The 27,414-nt window shown below is 45.3% G+C and overlaps 1 protein-coding gene across 14 annotated transcripts in view; it reads right to left on the bottom strand.

The window, feature by feature from the left end:
• Positions 1-330: 330 nt before the first annotated feature.
• Positions 331-27,414, bottom strand: part of CCDC30 (coiled-coil domain containing 30) — a 39,225-nt gene continuing 12,141 nt past the window's right edge. For 8 of the 14 annotated variants that reach the window (XM_052791895.1, XM_052791887.1, XM_052791894.1 and 5 more), the window contains 21 exons: positions 27,276-27,371; positions 26,273-26,426; positions 24,484-24,555; positions 23,371-23,486; positions 20,577-20,684; positions 20,031-20,137; positions 18,986-19,178; positions 14,345-14,443; positions 13,566-13,691; positions 10,757-10,914; positions 9,462-9,708; positions 7,657-7,830; positions 7,133-7,342; positions 6,304-6,461; positions 5,616-5,763; positions 4,896-5,017; positions 3,649-3,790; positions 2,935-3,071; positions 2,523-2,637; positions 1,582-1,649; positions 331-873 (listed from right to left, as the gene is read on the bottom strand). In XM_052791895.1, the coding sequence (XP_052647855.1) occupies positions 660-873; positions 1,582-1,649; positions 2,523-2,637; positions 2,935-3,071; positions 3,649-3,790; positions 4,896-5,017; positions 5,616-5,763; positions 6,304-6,461; positions 7,133-7,342; positions 7,657-7,830; positions 9,462-9,708; positions 10,757-10,914; positions 13,566-13,691; positions 14,345-14,443; positions 18,986-19,178; positions 20,031-20,137; positions 20,577-20,684; positions 23,371-23,486; positions 24,484-24,555; positions 26,273-26,426; positions 27,276-27,371 (2,964 nt within the window). In that variant the 3' untranslated portion in view covers positions 331-659. The remainder of the gene's footprint in view (positions 874-1,581; positions 1,650-2,522; positions 2,638-2,934; positions 3,072-3,648; positions 3,791-4,895; positions 5,018-5,615; positions 5,764-6,303; positions 6,462-7,132; positions 7,343-7,656; positions 7,831-9,461; positions 9,709-10,756; positions 10,915-13,565; positions 13,692-14,344; positions 14,444-18,985; positions 19,179-20,030; positions 20,138-20,576; positions 20,685-23,370; positions 23,487-24,483; positions 24,556-26,272; positions 26,427-27,275; positions 27,372-27,414) is intronic. The other 6 variants (XM_052791888.1, XM_052791891.1, XM_052791889.1 and 3 more) reach the window with 6 other exon arrangements.

Genomic DNA, 27,414 nt, shown 5'->3' with positions numbered 1-27,414 from the left:
GTCCGTGAGCATTCACAAGATCTACGCTCTTTCCTTCTCTGGATGTTCAGATGCCCTCCTTTCTCCTGCTCCTATTCCATTTCCCTCGTCCCCTCCATCTCCATCTGCCTTCTGGTCCCTTTACCCATCATCCTTGCTCTCAGAGCCCCTCCTTTTCTCCCCATCTTCCTTCTCTACACGTTCTCATCCCCTCCCTCAGTACTCAGATACCCTCCGTTCCCCTCCACAGGCTTGCACAAAGCAAAATGGAAGGGGTAAGAGCATGCAAAAAGGGGAACGACCGGCATCTGAGCACAGATCGAGAGGAATAGAGAAAAAGTGGGCACATGGTGGAAGGGAACACTTCTCTGAGTTTTATTTACAAAGCTTGTAGTTTTGGACTGGACAAGGAATTGGCATTCAGGGGAAGATATGCTTCACCCCACCCCTCTTCCATTTTACTGAGTTTATCTACAAATTCCAGCCTCCAGGTGCATCTGGGATCACACACACACACATTTATGGTTGGGTAAGCTGAAAAAAAGCTGTTGAATAATTTAGTTTAGAAATGACCAGGTCAGTCCATTTGGCAATTCTCCCCCTGCAGTCCTTGTCATCCCACAGCAACAGGAGCCCAAACCTTGCAGTCCAGCTAATATTTTACAAACATCTCCCCCCATTTAGAAGTTCTCAGAGCTGATGCTCTGACTCTCCTCCTGCAGCTGGGAGGCTGTGGTGTCTCCAGGCGAAGCTACATTTAAGTACCCTATCTCAGAAGGTTGAGAGGGGGATAAGCAAAAGGATGAGTCTTGGCTTTCAGCTTCTCCTTCAGGCTTCGTGTCTTGCGTGGCCTTCAGGGTGCTGAGAGAGTCTGGTGGTTCTCGTGATGGGAAGCTGAAAACAGATTTCCTCTCTTAAGTCATTCTGCAAACTCTATCTGACCCTCCACCACCTGCACAGCCCCAACGCTCCTCCCAACATCTCTGTGAGGCAGCGCAGGACAATGGTCAATGCCTTTCACTGGGACTAAGGCTCCAATGCTCTTCCTCCAGCCAAGCAGCTGATGGCCCTCATCTACCCCAGAACCTACTCAGACTGTCACACTCCATGGCACCCAAAGCCTGTAACCAAGTCCGCTGTGCTGGGTCTCCAGCAAGCAGAGACCAGAGTTGCAGAGTCTCTCTGCCTTCCCCTTGCCTGTTTTGGCACAGATCGTGGTGCTCCTGGCTATACCAGTGGAGAAATAGCTCAAGCTCCCTCCTGCCCCATAGCCTGGGATGTGGGTCATACAGCTCTGGGCAGCAGTGGTCCTCTAGGCCTCATAACCTCTTTTGTAAAGACACTCCTCCAAAACCACTGGACACCAAGCCAATTTGTAAATCCCAGTGTTCCCTGACATATTTTGATAATTTTACTTCTCCACCCCATTAGTTTCAGAGTCTTTTTAATACCATTTTCCCTGTAATTTGACCAAAAAAAACCCAACCCCCCAAAAGAGACCCTTGGAGGTGAAAGCACAGGGTGGAGCAGCCAAAATGCTCAACTTCTCCCTCACCACGTGCACAGAGGCATTCCCTGCCTACTCCTTTTACCCCACAGTACCTGGTACGGGGAGATGGCAACACCTTACTCTGTAGTTGGCGTTCAGAGAAGTTAACACTCTTCGAGTCCTGAAAGGAGGAACAGAGACTTTCAAAGGAGGAGGTGCATGTCAGACCCTGAATTTCAACATACAGTCTTGGTCTTCAGAGTGCCCCCAGCTCCACTGACAGTTCTTCCCATGAACTCCAGCCCCACAGAAGTACTAATCATAGATTTGTCCTTTGGGTCTGAATTTAAACTATAAAAAAATAAAAAACAACAAAAAAACCCCAAACCAAAAACCCTAACTAGCCCAGGTAAAACAAACAGAAAGAGATAAAACACAGTGGAACACACAAACAGCTCTTTCTGCCAGGCCCCAAACAGCGCTTTCATCCTTAACAGCTCATTTCCAACCAAAATGGGTTCCCTCCAAATTTCAAAATGTACCAATAAACTTCCAAATCCACTTGTTTTCTTTGAAGAGTTGTTGAAACACAGTCTTTTACTTTCCTGGATTTTTTTCCATTTCTCCCCACAAAGTTCATCCTTAACTTGGTCAATCCAAAACTGAATTTTCTTCATTCAGTTCAATTTAGTCTGGGTTATTTCTCCTAATTTTAAAGCTAACTTTAAAACTAAGGTCTTTTAACAACTCTAAATCTGCAAAAGAGCCAAAGTGAAATTTCTGTCCTTGTGAAAAAGGCTCTCATCATGCAGCAGCTTGGGGGTGAAGCGATATGGCCAGTGCATTGAGCTTTCACCTGCCCACAAAGTCCCTCCTCACTGACAAAGCCGCTGCAATCTACTTTGTGTTTGGTGTCCCCTTCCATCCCAACCTAAGGATCGATTCAGCTCTTCTCCAGCACCCTCAGCTGCAGGTACAAACACCAAGCCGCACTCACAGAAGACATCAGCTCCTGCAACCCATCTGCTGAGACCAAGCCCTCTCAGAGTCTCACCTCCATGTTGGGAGCATGGATGCTCCTCAGCGCACGTTGTGAGGTGGGCACGTGACCAGAGAGCTGGAGTTTGCTCTCGTGCAGCCGCACATTCTCCTCGTCCAGGATCTTCACTCTGAGCACGTCACACATACAAGGCACAAGTTATTTTCCTTCCGGCACGCTACATTTTCAAAGAGGCATTTTCTTTTTCAAACTCAGACCCTTTGGCCTCCACAGCCTTCAGCTGTATGCCAAGGGCTTTGCTGGGGAAAGGGGCTGATTAAATCCCACAGCAATTAAAAGCCACAGCACTAATGACTGGGGCGTAGTTCAGGCTTTCCTCTGGATTTCTTAAGAGAAACAGGCATAAAACCAGAGAAGCACTTGGAAGAGGCAGGGTCCCAGTGTATGACCATCATTATGTGCCTACCTGCTCTGCAGGGTGGCAATTGTAGACCGGTTGTTCCAAGGGGTCTCCTCTTGGTCAGTTATCTTCTGGAGGAGCCGTCTTCTTTCATGGAGTAATTTCTCATTCTCAGCTGTGATCTGTGCAATCAGCACCTTCCCCTGAGCAGTGTTGCAGAAGGAAATAAGAACCAGCAATTACGCTTCACTCTTCTCTGTCCTCTGTAAACCTTAGAGAGCTTTACCAAAGCGGTCACCATCAAGCATTAACTCCTAGAAGTGATATGCTATTTGATGTAACATACCCCAAAAAGAGGCTTTTGAGTCACTTCCCAGCAGTAATATTTCGGAGGCAAACGAAGATGGAGCTTAGGTAGTTTCTGAAGGGGATTTGAGGACACGGGTTCACCCGAGGGCAAACTTAAGCCAGGAATCTCCTTTTGGCTTTTTGTTCCTACAAGAACAGGCTGAAGCCCCTTGGCACTGCCAGCTGTTTCCCAGGGCAGTGTCAGTCCTGCGCACAGAGCGGGAGCAGCACATCAGGCAGAGCTCTCCGTGCTCTGACTGCCTGGCTGTTTAACAGTGCAATCCCATTGCATGCAAACCAGCTGTTCCTAAACCTCATTTCCTTTTTTCCTAAACTGCATTTCTATTTGGAAGAAGGAACACTCCTGCAGACATGCTGTAGCCTACTCCCCTGCCTTCCCTTGCGGGAGAAACCCTTGGTGTCTTCTCTCACCTTTTCCACTTGGAGCTTTGACTCGCTGAGCTCATTTTCAAGCTGCTTAATTCTGCTGTCCCTTTGTTTCACCTCATGGATAAAGGTCTCCTTGGCTCTGCGGATCTTGTCTTTGTGGCGGAGCTGCATTTCGTTATATTTCCTTAGGAGGCAGAGAGACAAGCATCAGGCTGTGAAATGCTTTTGTGTTCTTGGTCAAGAGCAAGGCAGAAGGTGTCCTGTATTTATTCAGGCTCTTCAAAGACTGAACTGGGGGCCTCAGCCACCTACTCAACTCCTTTTGGCTGTGCAGCTAAAGGCAGAATGAGTACACTGACTTTCTGGACAATGTCTTTTCACTGATCAGTTTGGGGGTTTTTTTGTTGCAAAGGTTATATTGTTAAGTGTCAACCAAATGGAAATTGATTGAGGGAAAAGGACCCAAAGCATCCCCAAAACTGACTCCCATTTTTACAAATCCTTGTGCTCGTCCCTCTCAGCTCTTTATACCAAACAGGATTATAATATCACCAAAATTGGAAGTAACAGGGAAAGGGTAAGTTGTTTATTTGGGTGGGAATGTGGGTGGTTAAGGACAAGTACTTGTGTATGGGGGGGAAAAGGCTGAAAAAAAGAATTCTAAACAGCAAGGGTCAGGCAAACAGGTTGCAGAAAGAGCTACTTCAGTGGGAGCTTCTTAGAGCTTCGACACTGGGGTTAAATATTTGTCTCTACTGAGACTTGTGATCATTGCTTTTCCCTCAAATTTGTCCCATTTAGGCAGCGTTCTTGTTTATTTTTATCCAGTTGGGTGAGAAGGGAAAATAATGTCAAAAAAAAGAGAAATCTCTACTGTATAACAGATTATTTGCCCACGTTTGCTCAAAACTCATGACAAAAAGGCTACTATGCTTCAAAAATTAGATCAAAAGTGCTCTGGGGAGAAATGAGCAGCTCCATGGAGCATCTCTGCCAATGCCAGACCCTAAACAGCAGCACCTTCAGCCCTCCCTAGGCACCCCCTCATTTTCTGCACTGCCTTCAGCTGCCGAAGAGAACATGACGGCAGACATGCCATACATAACATAACTGAATGCAGGGGTGACAGGTTAAGGCAGATCTCTCAGTGCTAAATGCCTTGAACAGGAGAGACAAGAAAGGCTACAGAACAGTCAAATCCAGTGTCGCTGCCAGGCATGTAAAGGGCAATTCTTGGGTAGGTTTTTTTTTGTGTCTGCACATCCCCTGCCTGCTGCTGCAGTCATTACCTGACATACAGATCCTTCTGGTTCAGGAGACGGACTCCTTCCTCATACAGGGCTTTGTTTTCCTCCTTCAGCAGTGAAAGTTGCTCTGAAAGCTTCTGGTTCTCCTTCTGACGCTGGAGCTGCTGGAAAACATCTAATTTTTATTTGCGTGTGTGTCCTCAGCTGTAGGGGCCCCTCTGCCTCCTTTCAGTCTGGTCTCCAAAGCTTCTCTGTCATAAATCTTAGTGGTTCCCACTACAGATAATATCCATCCATTTTGCCCCCCAAGGCCACTGCCTCCTCCCCTTAAAGAAGGGGGAGTGTGGATTTCTGTGCTGCTGGGGGGGGGGGCTGTAGGCTTCAACAGGGCAGAGAGAGGTAATGCTCCCAGGCAGCAGACTCTGCCAAAATTTTCCTGCAAAAATCTCCATGCTCTGCAAGAAAAGGGGAAGGGAAAGGGGAAGAAGCCATCAAGTCCTCCTTCTGTGCCCTCAGAGCTGCATCCCCAGGAAACCTACGTGAATAGGATGGTGATTTTCCTCCAGCTTCTGTTTAAATCAGTGGGATCTGCAAGGGCTCAGCACCTGGCTGGATTTGACTCTATTTCAGCAGTTCCCAGGTACAGATTTCACACTGGGATGGTCCCGTTTCCCTCTAGAGCTCAGTGGCCTGATCTGGAGTCAGCCACCAGCACAGCATCCCCTTGGGTGATGAGGAGGACCCATCCATGCTGCAGCTCACCTCGCTTGAATCAGTTTTCCTCTCATCTTCTAGGACATGCAGAGTCTTGGCCTGCAGCTCCACATGCATCTTGGCCAGCGACGCCTCCGTCTCCCTCGAATGCCGGAGCTGCTGCCGCAGCTCCTCCACCTGCTGCTCCAGGAGCTTCCTAAAAGCATGTTGGTGTGACAGTGAGACACTCACGTGGAGGCCAGCCCTTGATGTACCACCGTGAATTCAAGGCTGGCTGTGATCTAAAAAGAACATCACACTGCTCTGCACCTGCCCTGGGCAACACTGAGGGTAGAAAGAAATCAGTATATCCTGGTTGTCCCCATGTCCCAGTGGCACATGAAAGGGTACATGGCATATCTGGGATCATCAATCCCAGCTGCACAAGAAAGGGGACCGCTGGCATCTAGAGGGTAAACCAAATCACTGGGCTGGCAGGAGGGGCCACGCACCTTCCGAGGCAGCTGAAGTCTCAAAAAATCTTTTAAATCATAACAAGGGGATCCTGTGAAGCTCTGCCAGGGATACTGGCAGGTCAAAAAGAAAGAAAATGTAAAACCAGTAGTGCAGTGACTCCTTGAGCCCACCTAGGGCCAGCCACTGAGCTGCAGGAGGTAGCTGCAGGCTGGCACAGCAGCATTTGCTGGCACACACCTCCCCTCTGCACACAGCACAGGCCTTATCCAGCTCTGGGTACCTTTTCAGCTGCTCCTCGTGAAGTTCTTGCTGCACACGAGCTTCATTTTCTCGGGCTTCCTTCAATTCCTCCTCCAGGAGTTTCTTGTCTGAAACACGGGCCTCTGCCAGCAGGAGCTGGTGGTGTGAATCTTTTAGCTTTTGCTGGAGTTTTGAAATCTTGGATTAAAATTGGACACAGATTAAACTTTCTGAATTTACAGGCCAGTATACGAATCCAAGGGATTCGGATCCCTTTGATCGCTCAGTATCTGAATCATGGGAATGAAAGATTTGCTTGCTTCTACTCAAAAGTACTTCTGCATGTCTTTGTGTTAAAGTCCTTTAAAAGCAAAACCTTTCCAACAGCTACCAGATTTTGGATCAGACACTATCTCATAAATTAGCAACAATCCTTTTTGCACCTAATTTGATCCTGCACACTTCAAAACCAAATTCAACGATTAGTGCAGAAATAAGGCAGAATCAATGCCATGGAAAACACAAGCTTTTGCAATTTACCAGGTAGCAAACAGCAGCAAATCTCCTCAACAAGAACATGATCTGAGCTCCCTGCGCCTGCCAGCCCTACTACCAGTATTTTCAGACATATTGAGCTTCAGAGACAGGAGTTGAACCATCAGATTTGACTTCTATTATCTTGATTATGCTCCCATTAATAACAGACATTTTTCCTAAAATATTTAGCCAAGTGATCTCAAAATGGACTAGAAAAATGGACTTCAGGGAACTGATTCTTGAGCTGCTAGTGCTTCTTTTTTCTGAACTACAGTTGCACAGAACTGCTGAAATCCTATGTCCTGTTAATTTAGCTCACGCTGACGAGTTACCTTTTTTTGTGCTTCGCATACTTTGGATTTCTCCTGTGCAAGTTTCTCTTGCAGACTGCTCTGCAGTTTATCAGCCTGGGAACACTTCAAGAGCTCTTGTTCAAGTTCTTTGACCTTCTGCTGGCTTTTTTCCCACTGTGCTGAGAGAGAGGAGCATGTTTCAGTTGTGTCCGAGAGTTTTGCCTGGGCTTGCTTCAGCTCAGCTTTGACCTGAGTTTCAAAAGAAGAAATCAAGTTTGCACATCAACATATATCATCTGAAATGTCTTGATTAGGAAAGGGGCAACAGGATTACCAGAGAGTGAACAAGAATAAAAGAGAAATGCAGGGAGCGAGTACAGTACGTTTTATTTGGAGGCAGTGCAATTTCCATGGAGCTGAGGAAGAGCACGCTTGAGACCCCAGGTACTGCACAGTCAAACATAAATGAGGTCCAGTCTGTTGAAATCAGCACCTCAGACCTCCCATAGCTTGTAAAATGAAGTGATGCTCTCTTCAAGCAGTGCTCCCTGCTCTGTTCCTACCTTGGTGCATTCCTGTTGGAGCAAGAGATTTTGCTTCTGTAAGTCGACGTTCTTCTCCCTTTCGTATCTCAGCTCCCTCTCGGCTGAGCTGCACAAGTTCTGAACTCGACGCAAGTCCTGCCGCAGTTGCTGCATTTTTTCCTCCTGCTGCTGGAATCTCTCGTCGGGCAGACTCTGTAGGAACAACAAAATGACAAAGGTTACATGGAAATTAACTTCAAGGAAAGATAAAGACTAGTAATTAAGAAAGGTAGAAGTATGCCACTAGGATTTAAGGCATTTAAGTAGCAAGATGGGTAAAGCCAGGCAGCATTTCTTCTGCCCCCACACTACATCCTGCTCCCTACCCTGTCCATCCCCTCAGAGAAGCCAATACAACTCTTGAGGTCGAGGGAGAAGATGCAATAACCTGGATGAGGGAACAAATCCCTCTTAAAATTAACCTGTCAAACAAAAGCAAAACCATCCAGGTTTTTCTTAACTCTTGTGCCAGAGTCTCACTAAGGCAACTAAGCAGGAGCGGCACATCCAGCTGCAACTCCCAGAGGTAGCAGAAACAAGGGAAGTCCTGGCAGCAGTAAAGGAATGGACACACTGGCACAATGCAACAGCAGCCTGGACACCATGAGGTGATCACCAACGGTCTATGATGGCTTTCAGAAGATAATTGAGCTCTTTGGTTCACCCACTTTCTTGCAAGTGCCCTGTACACAGACTAAAAGCTCTTCCCATGTTTGGTGTACCAAAATGCTTCCTCCCAGCATTACTTTCAGCCATCTGCATTCCTGCTTTTCGTCTTCATCCTCTGTTCTTGGGACCAGATGAAATCCACTGAACATCAAGCTTCCCTTCTCAGATAAATTCCCAAGCTGGGAAGTCTTGATCCAGCACTGTAGGCAATGTCATTTGTCCTCAAGATCAGTTAGGTTTCATGGTTTTCCCCCCCACACCTGCTTCAACTGGAATCCTTTTCAGCATCCCCTCTACACCTTGTATCTTGCTTTGGTCTGCTCTAACTGTACAGATTTGCTGCTTCTTGGTATCAGCACGACTCTGATCCTCTCCTTTCCACGCCCTCTCCTGCCTACAGATCACCCTGTCCTCTCTTCTCTTCTAAACTCTTGCATATAATCCTTGCTCCCCAACCTTTCTTCCCCTTTTGGCAGGGCTAGCTGCTCTTCCATTTCTTTTTTTAGATCACACAGTACAAAAGGTGAACAAATTGCATTTAAAACACAGCTAAACATAGTGACAAATAGGGGTCTTGCCTGCCAGCTGGTAAAACAATTAGAGAGAGTAACTGAGCCATGGGCACAGGGCTGCAGCAAAACCCAGCTGCTTGTGAACTGCCGCTGCAGGGCAGCAGTTATGGGATGAGTTCAAGCACTGGAGCATAAGAGCAGAAAATCCCAAGGAGGAGCAGGGAAGATGAACAGCTTCTGCCTACAGCAAGAGCAAGACCACTGTGGGAATAGCAAGCCAGCTCTGTCACTCACACTCCAAAAAGGTGTTGAGAAAGACCTCCAAAAAGGTTTAAAACATCATTTAAGGACTGTATGACTTATTTCTTTCACGTGTACTAAGGGGGCCATTCAGTTTATCCAGGTTCCCGCTACGTCCAAAAACACAACAGAAGGAAGTGATGACATTCATAATTTCCAAATATTTTCCACAAGGAAATCAGTCAGCCTCGTCTCCCTGCTGTGTGCTAACACTACAGGACTGGCTTCCAGTCTACTTTAATTAGGTTTTGCCACTAAATTAGTGAAAATAAAGCACGGTGCAGATGGCAAAGCTGCCCATACCTGTTTAACGCTCCCATCTAAACTGCCTGCAGAGCTCTGCAACACGAGAAACCTGTTATCTCTATGCGCCATGCCTTGATTCATCCTCAAAGTCTCTTCAAGCGTGTTGTCACCCTGCTGCCAGGTAGTCAGGGTATCTTGTTTTAACTGGGCAATTTCTTCCAGTAACAACCGTTTTTCTTCATTGCTCTCTTTTAGCTGCTTTTCTAGCTCCTCCCTCTTCTTGTTGCTTTCTAGTAATTCAGAACTTGAAGGAGAAATAGTAAAGGAGAGAGATAACTATACACATCCAAGGAAAACCACCCTCTGAAGGGGAAAAACATGGAATACAAGAGTCCAATGAAACACTCAAGGCAACGTCCAAGTGTCTCGGGAGGCTCCAAAGGGGATTTAATCCTGGGTCTAGCAGTTCTGGGCAAGGGTCACTCTCCCCTGGACACTGACCCACAAAAAAACATGTGTCCAAAGGGTCAACTCTCAGTCATTCATGAGTAGGTTAACTGCTGGCTAAGGAAATATTCACATGGGGCCACATGAGCGGGTCTGCACTCACAAGCAGCACGGAAGCACTCGCACAACACCTCGCTGTACAGAAGTATGGGCTCAGGTCTCCCAATCAAGCTGTCTCACTTATGTCAATCCAAACTATATGTCCTCATAAGCTAAGCTACCTGTCTTATCCTGGTTTTACTTTATCTCAGTACCTAGTTATCCAGGTAATCAAACTGACTGTAACTATACTGGATTTAATCCAAGCTTTTAGTTACTAATGAGAGCCTGAGCATGGATGCTCCAACTCCAAATTTGTATTGCTCTACTGAAGAAGGGGAGTCAGGGGACCTGTAAGAGCTTTATTTACAACCCTGATGCCCACTGACACCTGCCCTCCAAGGAAAACTGAAATCCACAGCAGGATGTATATCATCAGCTGCTGGCAGCAGTTAGCCCCAAGGAGCCCAAGACCATGATGGGAGCTTTTTGGGACCATGTTAGTCCAAATACTACCTCACCCCAAGAGAAAAAGCCTCATCCTAAGGACAGCTCTCATTTATGCCATTCAGAAACTAGAATAGCTGCAGGAAAAAAGAGGTTTACTCCTGACTGATCATGATGTCACTAAGGAAAATGCTTATTCACCAAAATCTCTACAGAGAGATGATTACTCGAAAAGGAAGACACAAAGCTGCTGTGCCCATTTTTGCCAGAAGCAGCACTATGGGCATCTTTAAAAGACTAAAAAAATTAGTCAGCAGAGGTAAGGGGCAGAAAGTAGCACAGGCCTCGTTAAGGTTTACCAGAGCAGTTCTTGTTCATCCCTCAAGTTTTTGATCTGTTCTTCCAAAAATACTACTTTAGCCATCTGTTCTTCACAGGTCTTTTCATCAGTACATAGATCTTCACGTTTCTGCTCGAGTTTGTTAATCTGTTCTCTTTCTTGTAGGAGTTCAGAGACCTGTAAGGTCAGAAAACACCATGACTTTGATTTTCTTTGGTCTCATGGAAACCTTTTGAGCAGTATAAGGCAATCTGGGGACTTCAAGACATGGCTTGTGATTCTGTAGCTAAATTATTGTAGTTCTTCACCCTTGAAGATACAGGTGCAAGTTCTTTTTTCTGCATGGGAAGTAGCTGCATGTAAACTATCATCAAATCACATTTCTTTATTTGATTTCATCCTTCTGTTGCCCATCTGTAGTTCTCAGGGCTTTATATCATGTGCCATATCTCTTTACAAAACTAGCAACTCTTGGGAAAACAGGACGAGCACAAGGTACACATTCAGCTGTCTCATGCAGAGAGCATCCTCCATCCAAGTCAACCCAAAACAACTTTCTATGGATAGCTGCTCTCCATGTCCAATGTTACCTCATGCCTCAAAACCAGGCAATGGCAGACCCAAAACCTGAGACACGGAGAGAAGATGCCAAGAAAATAAAAGGGGCGAGAAAGGAAGGCACAAGGAGTGCATAAGGACACAGGAACTCCCAGACTGGATTAGAACCAGAATCTATCGAGACTAATATCTCCTGCTAAGCAGTGGTAAATCCAAATCCTTCCAAGAAAAATGCTTATCTACACCAAGATAAATTTACTTACATTTGAGCAACATACACAGCTTCTGTCTGCATCAGACACCAGAACGGGGATTTCTTTACATTTCTCACTCCTGTATCTAACAAAGCGTTATCTTTTTGTAGCTTCTCATGGGATACATTAATGAGAGCCCTGCTTGCTGATGTTCTTTGGAGACTCGGGAAGTATTACAATGGCTCGTAAACTCCAATTTTGAGTCAGGCAACCCCGGTGAGAAAACCACAGCAGTTAGCAGACATAATATACTCCTAACTACAAGCTCAGAAAAAGTTTTCTCCTCTCAAATGTCCAAAAACCTCTTAAAAACAAGAAGAGAGTTCCAAACAAATGCAAAGAGCTCTTTGCATAGCATCAGCTCATAGCACATCATTAAAATTTACAAGAACCAAAATACTATCCAATTTACTTGCCCATTCTATGCGTTGGACATCCTGACAACATTGAACAACCTCAAATCTTGACCTCCAGGTATGTATCACCCATGAGAACCCAATGATTTCATGCCAAGCTAATTTCCAGCACTGTGTTGGTAAACAATTTGTCTCAACACAGCTGCTCTATCAAAAGGGAATGAACACATTTGTGAAGGCAGGAATCCCACCAAACACATGCAAAGTCCTCTATTTTAGAGACTGTTACAGTCTAATGCAGGCCACTGGATTTCATCTCGTGATCCCTTTCATGGAAAAATAGTCCTCTCCTTAGGCAAAACCACCAGGCAACTGGTGGCTGAATTACAACCAAACTTACAGGAATGTATGATTTTGATTAAAAGGTCCCCAGATTGTGAGTTGATTGAATTATTGGGGTGCAAAGGTTAAAGAGTGACTCTTCTTGTTTTCCCCATCATCCCCCAAATCAGATAATTGCTTCTTATGTGCGTATTCATAGACTGACCTAGCCCCTTGCTAAACCACTCTTCAGCAAGGCTTAGTCTGCATCCCAAGCTTTTACAATGTGAATTTGTTGCCTAACAGCCCTACAAAAATCCTCTCCTCTAGATGCCACTGTTCCTCCAGTAAGACTCTTGTGTATGTGCAGTTGTGCCAACAGTTCAGGACTTTCACAGTTTCAGGACTCACAGCTGGTTTAAGGCCTCTCAGAATGCTGAAAAATGGGGTTTGTAATAAATGTAACCCCCCCTTTGCCAGCCTCCCTCAGGTCCCCCTTGTCTGCCTGATCCAGGCCACAGATCTGCAGCTCTCCTGAATTTTCAGCCTAATTTTCAGCCCATATTCCTGCCTATGTCTGCATCAGTCCTTGTGCAATTTTGCTGGCATCATACGCTCTCTCTCCTCTATGGCCCAACTGGAAGACAAGAGCACCAGCAACTCTCCCAGCAGATATAAACCTCCAAGAAGTCTATCTAGCAGTGAAATTGCTTCAAGCAAAGTGTACTGAGGTCCTTAGGGCATGTAACAAAAGGCAGCGCTGGGATCCCCACAAGCTGTTCATGTAGACTTCTCTGACTCTTAGGTATTCTGACTTCTTATCACACCATATTCTGGTTAAGAAAGAATACTATTAATATTAAAGGGGACCCATGTTAAACAGCAGTCATTGCTAACAGGTAACCGTGATGTTGCTCTGCAGGGAGGTATTGGCTCAAATCTACAAGTACCCTGCCATGTTGTGACACAGAGAGATGACAGTTCATGATCATGAGTCTTATGGTCACAAATAACTCTGCAATAAATACCTAAGTCTGAAAACTTCCATTGTGCCCTCTAGAGAAGGGGGCTTTGGCTACAAAGTTTGAATTACTGTTTTGTTATTAGATTCACTGAAAGGAAAAATAAATTACAGAGTTAGAGACGGTTCCATTAAAGCAGATGGATTTAAAACCATCTACCAAAGAGGCTTTGAAACTGGCTGAACTAGAGAAATACATCAAGAGAAGTCAAAGAACACACTTGGGGGGCAACTGGGGCTGTTTTATGGAGTCACAAAAGGCAAGCCTCCTGCAGGGAGTCCCACTGTAGGAGCTATATGTACTTGGCTGCCCAATACCTTCTTCTCAGCCTTCAGATCTTCTCGTAACAGTTCAAGCTCAGATGCAAGTTGCCTTCTCCATAGTCTCCGCTCTCCCAGCTGACTTCCCAACTTTTCTATTGTTTCCTGACAACTTTCCAGCATCTGAAACAAACAAAATTAAGAGTCACTTCCATGACGACATTTATTCTAGCAAAAGAGAAACAAATTGCAGAAAATGTGTCTTCTAGGAAAACAAGGCTGGGGAAAACGGTTCTCAAACGTTGCCAGCAGGATTCCCATACCTTATATGCAGGGCTGGCTGGACATCTCTGAAGGCCTGGAGCCTCCAACTGACCCAACATACCTTGGGAAGGTCATCTCCCACATGTAATGAGCTCCGTCTGGCTTAGACAACTGGCAGATCCAACTGGCTGGCAAGGAACAAATCGACCGCAAAGTCAGCCCCAAACCAGCTGGGAAACAGCCTTGTAAATGTACCTACACGCTACCTAGGTTTCACTACACCCTAAACAAGAGTCAAGCACCTTCACACGTGTAAACCCTTCACTCTCGCCAGGGAGAGAACAAGCTCCTCAGCTTGCAGTGCTGAAGGCAAGACAATCTCATAAGAGAGACGAGTTATCATGGAGATCATATTGGCATGTTAGCTACTCTCCTCCCAAGATATCCATCTGTCTTGCATGAGCTGATGGGCTACAAATATTCAGAAGATGGTGACAAAGTGCATTCACAGGAGATGCTCATTTGATACATTTCTAAACAAAACAATTTCTTTCCCAAGAAAAACCTCTTACCTCTTGCATCTCTTGTGCTCCAGACGATGCCTGCTCTTCCCCACTCATCTCAGTTTTGTTCTTCTGCACTTCAAGTAACTCTGTTTCTAAACTTGTGATCTTAACGTAGACAAACCACAAATTAAAACCAAACCAGTACTCACAACTAGTACTAAATGCACAGTTACTACTAAATTGCTCCTTGTGCTGCTATTACAGAATAAGCCCCATGTTTGGAAGCACGGAGGGGATGTGGACAGCCGCCAGCGTGGGCTAGCTCCAGCTCACATCTTTCATCCTGCTGCTTCAAAGGGTGAAGCAGCCATCCAAGGCCAAGTCAGAAAATGAAAGAACCCTACTCCACAAAAGGAGAAAAACGACCCAGACTTATGGCGAAAATTCAAGGCCTCCACAGCTTGTGAGCCTTCTACATGCTGCTCTCCCAACATGGAGGACCCTACGAGACCCTGATTTGTATCACGGGCCATCCTCCTTTCCCATGCTGTTGCAGTACCCACTGCCCAGCAGCTGATCTCATTCAAGCAGATGTTGGACCTGGTCCACCAGGACTTGTCCTGGTCCCTCCACCGCTCAAAGGAGGCTGTAACTCCCTCTTGCAAGGCTCTGAGGACTCTCAACTTAAGCCAGCAAAACGCTGACCTCCGTGCTTCTCCTGGCAGGCAAGAGTTTGTCTGGACAAGTGCTCACTCTGCATATGCACCATCCCCCCACCCCCACCCCAAGGCGTGTACCCTTGTGGAGGATCTTGTGGGAATGATTATTAGTCCTGCAGTTTTAAAGGGCTTAAAGGAGCTAGGAGCAGTCCAGCTTCTCCTCCCCGTTACGGTTCCTGCAGACCCTTTTGCAAAATCCCAGTCTCTGCACTCACAGCCACTCTACTCCACTGCCAGCCAGCACAGAATTCAGCAGCCTTTCCTTTCAGCTCCTTATGCTTGGAAGAAAGTTTGTGCTGGTTTTCTTACTTCTAAACCACCAAGGTGGCCTCCTCAACTGCCTGAGCTGGGCTTTCAATGAACAAGGCTGCAGAGTGAGCAGGGACACTGGAAGGAGATGAAGTCCAGCTGCAGATGAATTCCAGCTTAATCTGTACACAGCATACCCCATACCCATTCAAGCCCCACTCAATACAGATGAGTGTATGGTGAAGCATCTAAGATGCCTTATGCCCTTCTCACCCTCCTTAGTTTGCACTCATTCGCAGATCATTTTTCATTCCTTTCCAATGGGAAGCCAAAGCTGAAGATGTGCCAACTCTCTGCCAATCCCAGTCTGTTTAAAATTATTACAAAGCAGCACATCAAAGCCCAGGAGCTTTGCTTTCACTGTCAGGCTTCAGGCACAAGATGGCTCTCTTGAGGCTCCCAGCAAGGAATAATCTCTAACAGAGGAAAGCTGCTGTGATACTGCTTTCTAAGACAGATGATGTTACCCAACCTAGGTGTTAAAAGCAAATCGGTGGGGTGAAACACCCAGGCCTCTTGCAGAAGAGCTAGAGAGCAATAAACCCTCTTCCTCTTGCATGACTAGATGATAGTTTGGGGTTCAACATGACTTTGGAGTTCTGGAAAGACTTTCAAAGGCAAAATACACCTCCCTCCCCACCCCCCAGCCAACTTTTGGTCATGAAGTTGACACCCAGCTATGCATTTCCATCATTTTGCTTATTTTTCCTCCAAGCCGCTAACTTTTAAGCATTTAAGTTGCGCTCGTAAGTCTCATGCCAATGGCAGAACAATACTCACATTGTATCCTGGTGTCCTCGTTCCGAGTCAGTGGCCTAATCAGCCAAGATTTTTGTAGGCGTGCCAAACCAGAAAAGACTTCCAAGTCTTTCTCACATGGGGCAGGCTGGCAAACACCCAGCAGTGCTGCTTTCTCCAGGCTCCAGCACACCTGCCTTCATGCAGTCCTTCCCTCATTACCTCCAAGGCACCCAAAAGCCCCTTGGAGATGAAGGGTGCAGCTCTGTAGCCCTTCATCTGAGCAGATGCTGGATCTAACCAAGGGTTAACCCACCTCCTCTTCCATCCTGTAATCCGCCTGTCTCTCCTCCGCCGTGTGCCTCATTTCTGCCCCTTTTTCAGCTACAGCAGCTGCCGAGCTCATGCCAGCCAAAATGCCTTGCATCTCCCTGGCTACTCAGCACTCCCTGCTGCGCTCACCCTGCATCCCCCAAAGCAGCGTTCCCAGGGATATGTTTAAGAACGCACTGGGCGAAAAAGGGATTTCTCCAACTTAAAGTGCATCTTCTTTGATTTGTGGAGGGTTGTGTTTATTCTACTTCAGTGAGAAAGTGGGAAACATTTTAGTGTGTGCTGAACAAACCCCGACTTAAACAAAAGCACAGTCATGGTGGACAGACCTTTTGCCATTCCCATCAGAGCGCCTGCCCTTGGCTTCTCAGCTACACACTTAGAAACATGATGTCTGCTGGCATCCTTCATTAAGGTATTTGAACATGCCTTCAGTCTGTTTCACTGTATTTAGAGACTTCTTTCTCACAGCCAGAGGCTACTGACAAGTAATTCATCTTTTCTTTCTTTGAACAATTCATCTTGGAGATGTGTGGCTGCTTCAGCGTTCACATGGGATATGCCTTCACACTTGTACTATTTCCTACATCATGTTTTAACACAACACCAAGCGTATGGTCATGTCCAAGCACCGCTTACTCCTGACTGAAAACCTCTGCATGCCTTTCCTTCTCACCTCAGAAACCCAAGGTCCTCTAGGGACACTGCAGACTGGCCCTGCTGCGTGGCAGTCCAGGACCATGATCACTGCAGAGAGCATCTCAGCCTCAGACAGAGGGGAGAGGGCAACTCAGCCCAAGGAAGGAAGAGCTTTTGGCCAAGCTGCAGGGCTTCAGCCAAAGGAAAAGACCTCCTCAGCCAGCCTTTTGGGGGAGAAGCCCACCTACCCATCTAGCAAGACCAATTTCTGGCTTCCTTTGTTCTCTCTGGCTATAAATTCTTCCGCTGCCCTGTCTGCAAGGGATCATGTGCCCTGGTAGCGATGCTGCACAAATGCTGCAAATGGTATGTTCCCTGGGGCCAAGCAGTGACAAACCAGTCTGTAAAGTGCAGGTGCTCCTCACAGAGCGACGTCCAGAGGAATGGAGAGTCCATCCAGTAAATTGAGGCTAAAGACCACTCTGACAAAGGCAGCATCAGGCTGAGAAGCTTCAGCAATAACTTAATCTTTGCTTAAAACATGGATGGAGATGGCTCTCCAGGTGTTGCAAGACAACATCTAATGTTGCCACGGTTCTGGTAAACCAGATAATCAACATGGTGCTTCACATCTGCAATTTCCCAGAGGTTCCCTCACATGCAAATGAGCGGAAACAACAAAGACTTTCTATCAACCTCCTAAAGTCAAAGGATGATCTGAATGGTCTTGTCCTATTAACAGGAAAAGATTCAGACTGCCCTGGGTTGGGGGGTGCCCAAAATCAAGCAGGGGACAGGTTAGGAAGAGACTAGTGAGATCATATCTTGATCAAGATTGAGCAGAGCTTCTCCAGCTTCTCTTCTTGATCAGCTTATCGCAGCTCTTCAGAAAGATGTGTCCAGCCATGCCTGCCCCATTCAACAGCAGATGCTGCAGCAAGAGACAGCAGGTGATGAGGGAAACTCACTGTCCCCCCAAATTCAGTATTTTCAGCAGGGATGTCCCCACACAGTGTAGATCCTGGCCCCCCACACCCAGAAGTGCCTTGGTGTTTGCCACACGGGCTGACAGGTCTCCAAGATGCTGTGCTTGGGGAAAAGCCAGAAGTGCAATCCTTTGTCACCAGCATGCTCAACTGGTGACCTTTCCTGGGATCAAGGAGCATCAGTGTTCCACATTGACCATTTTCATCCGTTGGACAGGTCTGCAGAGGGGTTAGGGATTCAGGTCAAAGCAGGGACTTCTATCATGGGTGCCAGGTTAAGGGACAACTCACAGGCTTCAGGAAAACCTCTTGCCTCTCTTCTGAGCCTCAGGAGGACTTGGGGCTTCCTGGAACTTGCTCTTCAGCAGGAACCACAGGCAGAAGAAACAGCCATCCAACATGGAAAAGAAGTTCCTGCGGGAAACCAACGCTGAAGTCCATCAGGAGCACTGATGCCATCTAAGACAGCCTCTCAGGGGAAATCAGACCTTCTACGCTACAAAAGCTTCAGAAGAAATAGCTCCAGAGAAAAAAGATGCAACTTGAATTTGAAATTAAAAGGCTTTGCTTCAGCTCAGCCAAGAAACTGAAGGGTGCACAGCCCACACATACAGAAAGGCTGTATGGGAGGAGAGTGTTGCCTGATCTCGCTCCTGTGGATGCAGGAGGTACGTTAGCTAGTTAACTCTGCTTGCCCAAGCACCAAGGAGTGGGGACAGGAGCTGGAAAAGACAATGCTGCTGTGACACTGGGGAAATCTGTACCTCCAAGCAAGCATCATTTACTCACTGCTGGAATTTTTTCCTTCTTTTCCCCTTTTTTCTGAAGCTGGGACGTTTTGCTAGTTGTATTTCTTGTCAAACTAAACAAAGCAGCATGCAGCTTTAGGTCAAACATCATTTTATTTTACTAATCAATGTGCAGAGAGAAAAGCAGCTAGAATTAAACAAAACCAAACCATATTTCTTCCATTCCTTACTTACTTTCCGGTGAAGTCCCTCCACCTCACTCTCAAACTGTTCCTTCTCCTGCTTGGTTTGGATCTGTGTCTCACCCAGAATTGATTCCAGCTCTTCATTGCGCTCAACCAAATCCTCGTGCTCCTGCTTCAGTTTTTGCAGCTTGTGAAGGAGCTGTGAATTCCTGCCCTCGGTGTTTTCAATCGCCTCTCGGCACCTACACACCAAAGACCGACATCACCAAGGCTAGAACTGCTATGTAAACGCACTGACACACATCCAAACTGCTTACCACTGGTGAGGAAAAGCCATTGTGTTTTTCACTATGGAATATTTCTGTCCTGCTAATTTTGAGTCTCACATCCAGCATGACCTGTGCCTGCTCCTATTTAGGTGGTGATGCATGGGAATTAGTGGTGACAGGCTCTACACAAGAAATGATGAAGGTCTGGGGAGAAAACTGGTCAGACACGAGGATGCTAACAGCAGAGAGGCAATGGCAAATTCAACTGCTTGAGGTGGAGAAACAGGCTTGGGCATTTGAAGGGAAAGAGAGTCAGAGAGATGACATGGGATCAGACACCCTTTCCTCCTTGAACCTGCTAGAAGAGGCAGAGCAGCTTCCCGAGCAGGCCACAGGAGAACGAAGCTTTGACTTCCCCTAAAAATCACAGTTTACATATTTAAGTTTGAAAGCCAAGTGTTTTAGTACACCCCTGGACAGCAACCAAATCCAGAGAAATCTTGCCAGCAGCAAAACAGTTTTGAAGACAACACTGTTGTCTGCAGAGAGCCACAAAAGCCCAACCCTATTCTTCTAGGAAAGCCATAAACTGGAGAAAGTGTCAGAAAACAGCCCGCATTCTTGATACCAAAGGCTACAGACCCACTCAGGACTGCATTACCTCCAAACTTTCTGATTTGGGAGCAGAGGAACGAAGGTAGTACCAAAGAGTATTCTAAAGAATCCAATACTTAAATCCACCCTGCAAGACAGAATACCAGCAACCAGAGTGCCAGATAAGCCACTGTGAAAATACAACAGATGAAGGATTTCTACACTGCTCACCTTTTATGAAATGTTTCACTACCCTGATATCTGTCTTCTTGATCTGAGCCAGCTTTGCCTAAAACGCAGTCTCCTTCAATCCTCCCTTCATCCATTGTGCCTTGTGTCTCAAGAGAAAATGAAAAGTTAGCACATAATTAAGAGTGAAATCTTAGCACAATGTGATTCCAAAGCTACCGGAGTCTCTTATAAATAAACAGGACAACCAGAAAACATGAGCTACATCATCTACATCTATCTGCATTAGATGATCCACTGGCCGTAGGAGCAAAACCCACCCAAGACCCATAATAATATGAAGGCACTAGTGGGTATTAGCTTACGCCAAGAGACATGCTCTACCCATTAGTGTATTTGTCAGGCCCAGCATAAATCCTACATCACACCTGCACAGGATGCACTCATGCATACATAGAAAGAAGAACACATGCGTTTCTGCACTACAAGCCATGCATCTTCATTTATGGCATGGGGCTGAAATGCAGAGGGGGGCCTGTTTGCTCAATTTGCTTTCTAGAATGGCAAACAAAAAGCCCTTGAAACTACCTGCAGTGAGGACGCAGCGACTTCTTCAGTCTCGGCTGGCGCAGGCAATGGAAGTCCTTGCTTCTCACTCTTCTGATACTCACAGATCTCCTCTTTGAGCTGTTCAACCTTCAAAAGGAAAACACTTGCTTTTATTTTTGGTGAACGTTCATCCTGCCATCTTAGAGAATTAAAATTCCCCTCAAATTTGCTGTAGATAAACTGCAGATTTATTAATATTAACCACTCAGCTTGATGGATTGTTTGAGATCTCCAGCTGGGTGGCCTCAGACTATTTAGGGAGGTAAAGAGCAATAAAAGGGGGAATGTCGCACTGCATTAAAGGGTAAACAATTTTTCTTCATTTACTTCAGTTACTGATCATGCACATGTTGTACATCCCCTTTTACCAAATGGGATTGAAGGCAAAGGGCTAGACAGATCACAACCACTACTTCTGAAGACAATTTTTAGTCTTTGCTGTTATCGATAGGACCAATATAATATTATTATTAGCAGGCAGCTGTTCACACCACACAGTCACTTACTCACTCGCACACTCACTCTTGGCTACTGGCTGGAGCAATAGCTGGGAGGCCAACCCCAGCCATTTACTCGGAAGTGGAGGGTTGTACCGCAGTGGCTTCTGGATGGGTGTTCATGAAGTCCTGCAGACAGTGCTCACCTTCATCAGATGCAGATACAATCCTGTGCTCTTCAAGCGTATCCAGCAGCACATGTGGATGCCATCTGAGCCTCACGCAGTCGATGCTAGGAACCTTGCACAGGTTCAGTGGACCATTAGTGTCCCAGGTTTATCTTTTTTTTTTTTTTCAGATTTAACAGCACTGCTAGTCTCTGGAGCTATCAGCCCTTGCAAAGCTTTCACACACCACCTTCTCGGCATGCATTTTTACTTTCTTCAGTCTCTTCAGCTTCCATCCACACCCACAGGCACCTGCAGAGCCCACTCACACAGACTCACTCACGCCACACAGACACCGACCGAATCCTGCACAGTTAAGGCTCAGTACTCCAACTGGTGGAGCACATGGTAGGGACGAGGTCGGTCTCCCACAGACAACCAAACCAGAGTCAACTGGCCAGCCTGCTCCTCAGCCAGCTGTCCATAACTCGCAGGCAGAAAAAAAGACTTCAGGATGCAGAATTTCTGTGGCTTGTAATAAGGTACATGTTCAGCTTCTACAAATTAAAAATCATGGTTTTCTAACTTCTATACCAACAGTTAAACCTCATTCCTAAGGAACAAAGGTAATTTGCTTTTAGCTTAACAACATGGTTGGTTGGAAATTATCTCGATCTGGCTATATTTTTTTTCTGTACAGAGAAAACAATACCTTATTTGTATCTGTGTATTTTTTTGTGTATATATAATTCTTTTTTATATATATTTAGAAAAAATATATATATACAGGTGTATGTATACATAGTGACTGAAAGAAGCAATGTCCTAAAGCAAAGAAAATGTTATTTGGAATAAAAAAAAATGTAAACTGAGGAATGTGAACTAAATTACATAATATTTTTTTGCAGACCCAGAAACAGACTGTCCTGTAAATACAAGGTTTGAGATTACAGATATGCTTAGATGCTGTGCTAAGGAAGAACAAGCAACTTTTTTAAATGCAAGGAACAGAACTACATACTAAAATTTTTAAATCCTCAAATGTGAATAAATTATATTCAATGAAGTAAATCTTTGATATTATTGTAATGAGATGGGCATGGTATTCTCAGAGATACTCGTATTACTTTAAAAATACTCATTTTAATCCAAGAGCCCCGCAAGGCAGCTGCTGAGGTATCTGTGCTGTGATGGTGTAAGTAATTATAGGCTGCTGGCAACCAATTATTGGCTGCTGAAGGACTGATATAAAGAATTTGAGAGTTAAGAACAGAAACAGAATTTGTGCCAAATGACACATTTTAATGGGAAACAGACTGTTATATTCACTATTGGCAATCTCAGTAAGGAACTATCTTGTTGATAAAAATTATTGCATTCAGAGAATCCTAAATGTAGTACATCAAGTATTTAACTACTAGTAACGTAACACTAAGCATTTAACTAATAGTAATGTAAGTAATTCACTTAAGAAAGCCCACACAAAATCAAAAGGATTAAGTCTATCTTCTACTGAGCAAATCAACGTAACGTAACCACATTTTAATGCATCCAAGGAGGCTGAGAGGTATCAAAACATGAGCATAAATTTAAAATTGTTTTAAAAATAGCTAGTTTGGGGGTTTACACTACACTTGTTTGCTATCTTTAATAATAGTCCTCAAGAAAAGGTAGAAATGTTGCTTATTCTGTTTACCCACTTGATTTTTTGCAAACGTTGGCTAGTGACAGAAAGCATCAACCTGATCCTGTACACTGGGCACAGGAAAACATGTATTTCAGGGCCCTACGCTGCAATCCCTAAAGCACATGCTCAGTTTGAGCACGCACAGTCCCCTCCGTGTTCAGTGAAGCATCAAACTCTTCCTGCACTGAAGGACGCTATGAGAGCTGAATTTTTTCAGGGCTGCAGTAACAGCAGATGCTTTAAAACACTCTTTGGATATTTATTCTGCCTGTTTCCCAAAGTTTATTACTCCACGAGCCATGAAAGATCAGAACCACAGCTCTGGAAAGACTTGCTATAGAAAAGAGAGGGGAAAGAGAGAGGCAGGGCAGGTTAAGGAGTAGGACTGAATGTCAGGAGCCAGCCCAGCACTGTTGGCCACGCAGAGGCTCGTTGGTGCCATGGCAAACCAGGAGATCCAGCAGCAGGAGATGGGTACTCACCAGATCGAGGAACGCTTTTCTCTCCAAGTCGAGTGTTTGGACCCGTGCTCGCAGTGCCAGAATTTCCTTGTCCAGTCTGCTGTTGCGCTCCATGGCCTTCTGTAGCTCAGTCCTGTCTGTACAGAACAGAAAAAACAGGTCACCAACACTGGTTTGGACCTTGACCTCCACCAAGCTCAGAGGGGAGCTAACACATGAATAAGGGTTCTGAAATTGCATTGCCCTTATGCACAGGCGTATGTGTGCAACAGCACAGAGGGGAGTTCCCCGTACATACTGGAACACATTCTTACTCACATAGTAGAGGTTTATGTTTCTGGAGATCCAGATTCAACAGCAGTGCTATGTTTATTACAGGAGCACAGCAGTCTCTCCATAGTTATTCCAGGGATTCAGTTTACCTCTAGATCATGGCAAATGCCTCACCTCAGATATTTAGGTATGGGTTTGACAGACAACTAGGGTAAGCTTTGAAAAACCCAAACAGCCACATTTCTTATTTTCTTCCTAAAATTCATTATTTGCTACGAGCAGAAACACAATCACAGTTAATATATCAGTGTTGTGCTAGCATTAATATTTATGAAATGGCCTGTACAGTAAAAATTATGGTTGCACACCAACCTTCAAGTCTGAATCAATAAACATATGCAACCGTCACACCAATTAATGCAGACTACCTAGTATTTCAAGTGCAAGAAATAGGAAAAGATGTTTGTATTAAGAGCATATTGACATAAACATGTCCAAATATACAGTGGTATCCTAATAAATACTAGTGAGAAGACAGTTTTTCTTACAGAAAAGGTGAACAAAGATTTTTCCCATTTCAGCTTAATGCTAGGCACAGGAAATTTCAGCTTAAATTTGACTTTTATTTAGGCAAAAATAAAAACATATCTTCTTTCTTGGTCCCAGTGTTGGGAGAGGGTGGGGAACCCAACCCTGTTTCAAACAAGGATTTTGATACTGGATTTTCAGTTTTGTAATTTAAAATAAAAGGCAAGGAACCCCTTCTACCAAACTGTTCATTTTGCTGAAAAGCCCATTTACAACTACAGAAAGCCTTGATAAAATTCTGGATCTTCTCCGCTTGTAAACAGTGTGACTTACCACTCTCTCTCCATTCATTCACCCCTTCCTCCCGGCTCTCAGGTGCTTGCAGGGCTGACCACGAGGCTGATTCTACAAGGATAATAAAGAGACAGGTTTGCTGTGGCAGTCCATTTGTATGCTGCTGAACGCTAAACTCTGCAACATTTTTAATGCACTTTGTTAAATATAGAGTTGAAGGAAAATGAAACAAAAAAAAAAAGCAGCGGCTAGCTAGACACACAATTTAAAATCTCTAATCACTGAAAACCCAATAATTGGGCTACAAACTGGCCAGGAGCAATCTTGTATTTTCTCTTCAATACAGGCAAGCAGCTGCAAGTTATCATTGAATGAAAATACACTGTTTAAGTGGAGTGTTACTAAAGAACAGAGATTTCATTTTAAGTTTGTATTAGAAAATCAATTTATTTATAGAGCAGTTGCCTCTGAAGCTCATCAGGAGGAGAAGGCATGTAGATATACATCATCAAGGAAGCCACTAAGATGTTGTAACACTAATTTTGCACACTAATACTTGCAGCATAATAAACCACACAGACATAACAAGCATTAAACCCTTACTCACAGTTTGGAAAGCCTTATATTCATTTGATATTTAAGAAGATTATAAAACACGCAGGCTACAATCCACTGAGAAGAGTCGCACACTGCAGCCCGTCCATGATCTGGAGAAGCAGTACTCTTTGGAGGCTGCAATACAATGCTCGCTCCATCCCCAGGGACGCACGTGTATCAATCGATACACAAAGCAGATGCCCACAGAGTGCTCATTTCCCCGCCTTTGATTAAAAGGCTGAAAACAATGATTTTGGAGGCTGACTAGAAGGTTTAGCTAGGTCTGAGTGTTGGGCATGAGCTCTGAGGTCAGCATCAGGACCTGCAATTCACACATAAACCCTACCCAGGTGGTATCAGTCTCCATAAGTAAGTCAGTCTCTGCAAAGGCACATGGGGCAGGAATGTTATCACATTTTGCTGTTCTCCACTGAAATTCTGCATCACGGATTTTGGGACAACGTAAGTAACCCAGAGAAAAAGCATCCAGAAATCAGTGTTTTGCTTGGGAAATGTCCTGTAGGAGGTAGCAGTGAAGCACCTGGCTTTAAGGACCACTCCAATAGGAGCTTTATCAAGTAGTTTGATTTCCCACCAGAAAACTGTTTATTTTTACAGTCAGTATTTAAAAATAAATGTAATATTTAAGGGCTGGTCAACAACAGTTATTTCAATAAGGAGGTTAAGCAAATATTAGCAGTGATAAGAATCTAACTAGTCACTTCAAGACTGCTGATAAGCTCCAGTTATGTGCACTTGTTAACGGCTCCTAACAAGGCAGCATCCCAAACATAGCATCTGAAGAACCTAGAGTGAGCGGTCCAGCTGTGCTACCACTGTGTACAATATACTTCAGCTACTTTGCTTCTGGACCAAGTCATCATTTCCTCTCCATCCCCTCCTAGGGCATGAATTTCTCCCTGCATACGAGCCAGGGAGAGGAAGTCAAGACCCTGCTGCTGTAATCACAGATCAGATAACCCCATGTCTCAGTTTTCCCCACTCAGAATTGATTGATTTGTGACTGTTAACGACTGCATTCTGATATCCTAGGTACAGGATCTCAGGCTAACATCTGACACTGATTTTTCCACATTACAAGCAGAGAGGACACAGGACAGCCTGCCTCCAACTCCCCTGGGTGAGAAGTCCAAGGCTTACACTAACCAGGGGTGGTCTAAATGCAGGCCAGTAATTAGGAGTGGCACACAGCCACAAAATAAGCACTTACCAATTCTGCTCTGCTCCTTTCTTTGTGCATCCAGCTCGTCTGTCAACCTCCGGATCTCATCCTGGGCCATCAGCAGCCTCTGTGTGGCCTCATCCAGATCTCGTTCAACTCTTGCACGTGATGCTTGTTCCCTCTCCAGCTCTTCTCTGTAGGACTGAAACACAGGGGCTAATGCTCCAAAAGAAATGAGATAACCCTCCTGGCAATGCAACCACAAGGCAGGTCCCCCCTCTGCACTACTCCTGGCCCACCAGAACAGGGGCAGCAACACAAACAGAAAGCAGGTGAACTCGGGGAAGCCACTGCAGAGGCAAGAGACAGACACGCAGTGAATAACCCTCTTCACCATGGACACATGCCAAAAAGCAGGTGCAGACCAGCATGCTGTGGCTGTTTTCCTACACAAGGCTCTGTTTTTCCCTCCTCAAGACAATGCCATTAATTACAATGCATTTTCAAACACATAATATATGAGGTTTTCCAAGAAGAGGGCTCCACCACACCCCGTGACAGTTTAGTCCAAGGACAATTCAATTCTGCACATTTGTGGTCCCATGGCTGTTGTGAGAGCTAGCCCCAAGCCAGCCTCATGCTGCTAACCTCCTCTTCCAGTCTGCACTTGATCCTAGAGTGCAGGAGAAAGACACTGCTCCCACTCACCTGTGATTCTGCAGAAAAGTCATTTCAGCTGATATAAAAAGAGCTATTTCTCACCCCCTTGACTTTGGTCCACTCATCTCCATACCATTAAAGGCAGGTGAGTGCTTACAAGCCAGCCCTGACCCAAAGCTGGTAAGATGTTAACCCTGACTCTCAGCAGAAGCAATTAACTCATGCTTAGCACCAGGCTCATGTGGTTGCACAGCCTGAAGTTCAGAGCTCACTCGCATCCCATCAGCTAAAAACAATAAAAAACCCTCACAGCATGCTCAAGAACAGACCCACTGCTTGAATTCTAAACTACGTGCCATGTCATCAGCAAGAAACTGTGCATACGTATTACCTTATTCATTGTCTCTCCAGTAAGCTGCACAGATTCATGCTGTTGTTGGAGTTCATCTTCTAGTGACTGATGAACATGACCAAACTCATCCTTGCACTGAAAGAGATTTTAATAAATCACCACCACCAGAAAGCATGCT

This window comes from Harpia harpyja, chromosome 7 (assembly GCF_026419915.1).
Source record: "Harpia harpyja isolate bHarHar1 chromosome 7, bHarHar1 primary haplotype, whole genome shotgun sequence".
Taxonomy (NCBI): Eukaryota; Metazoa; Chordata; class Aves; order Accipitriformes; family Accipitridae; genus Harpia; species Harpia harpyja.
Note: the sequence above shows the minus strand (reverse complement) of the source record. Positions and strands in the feature narration are given on the sequence as shown.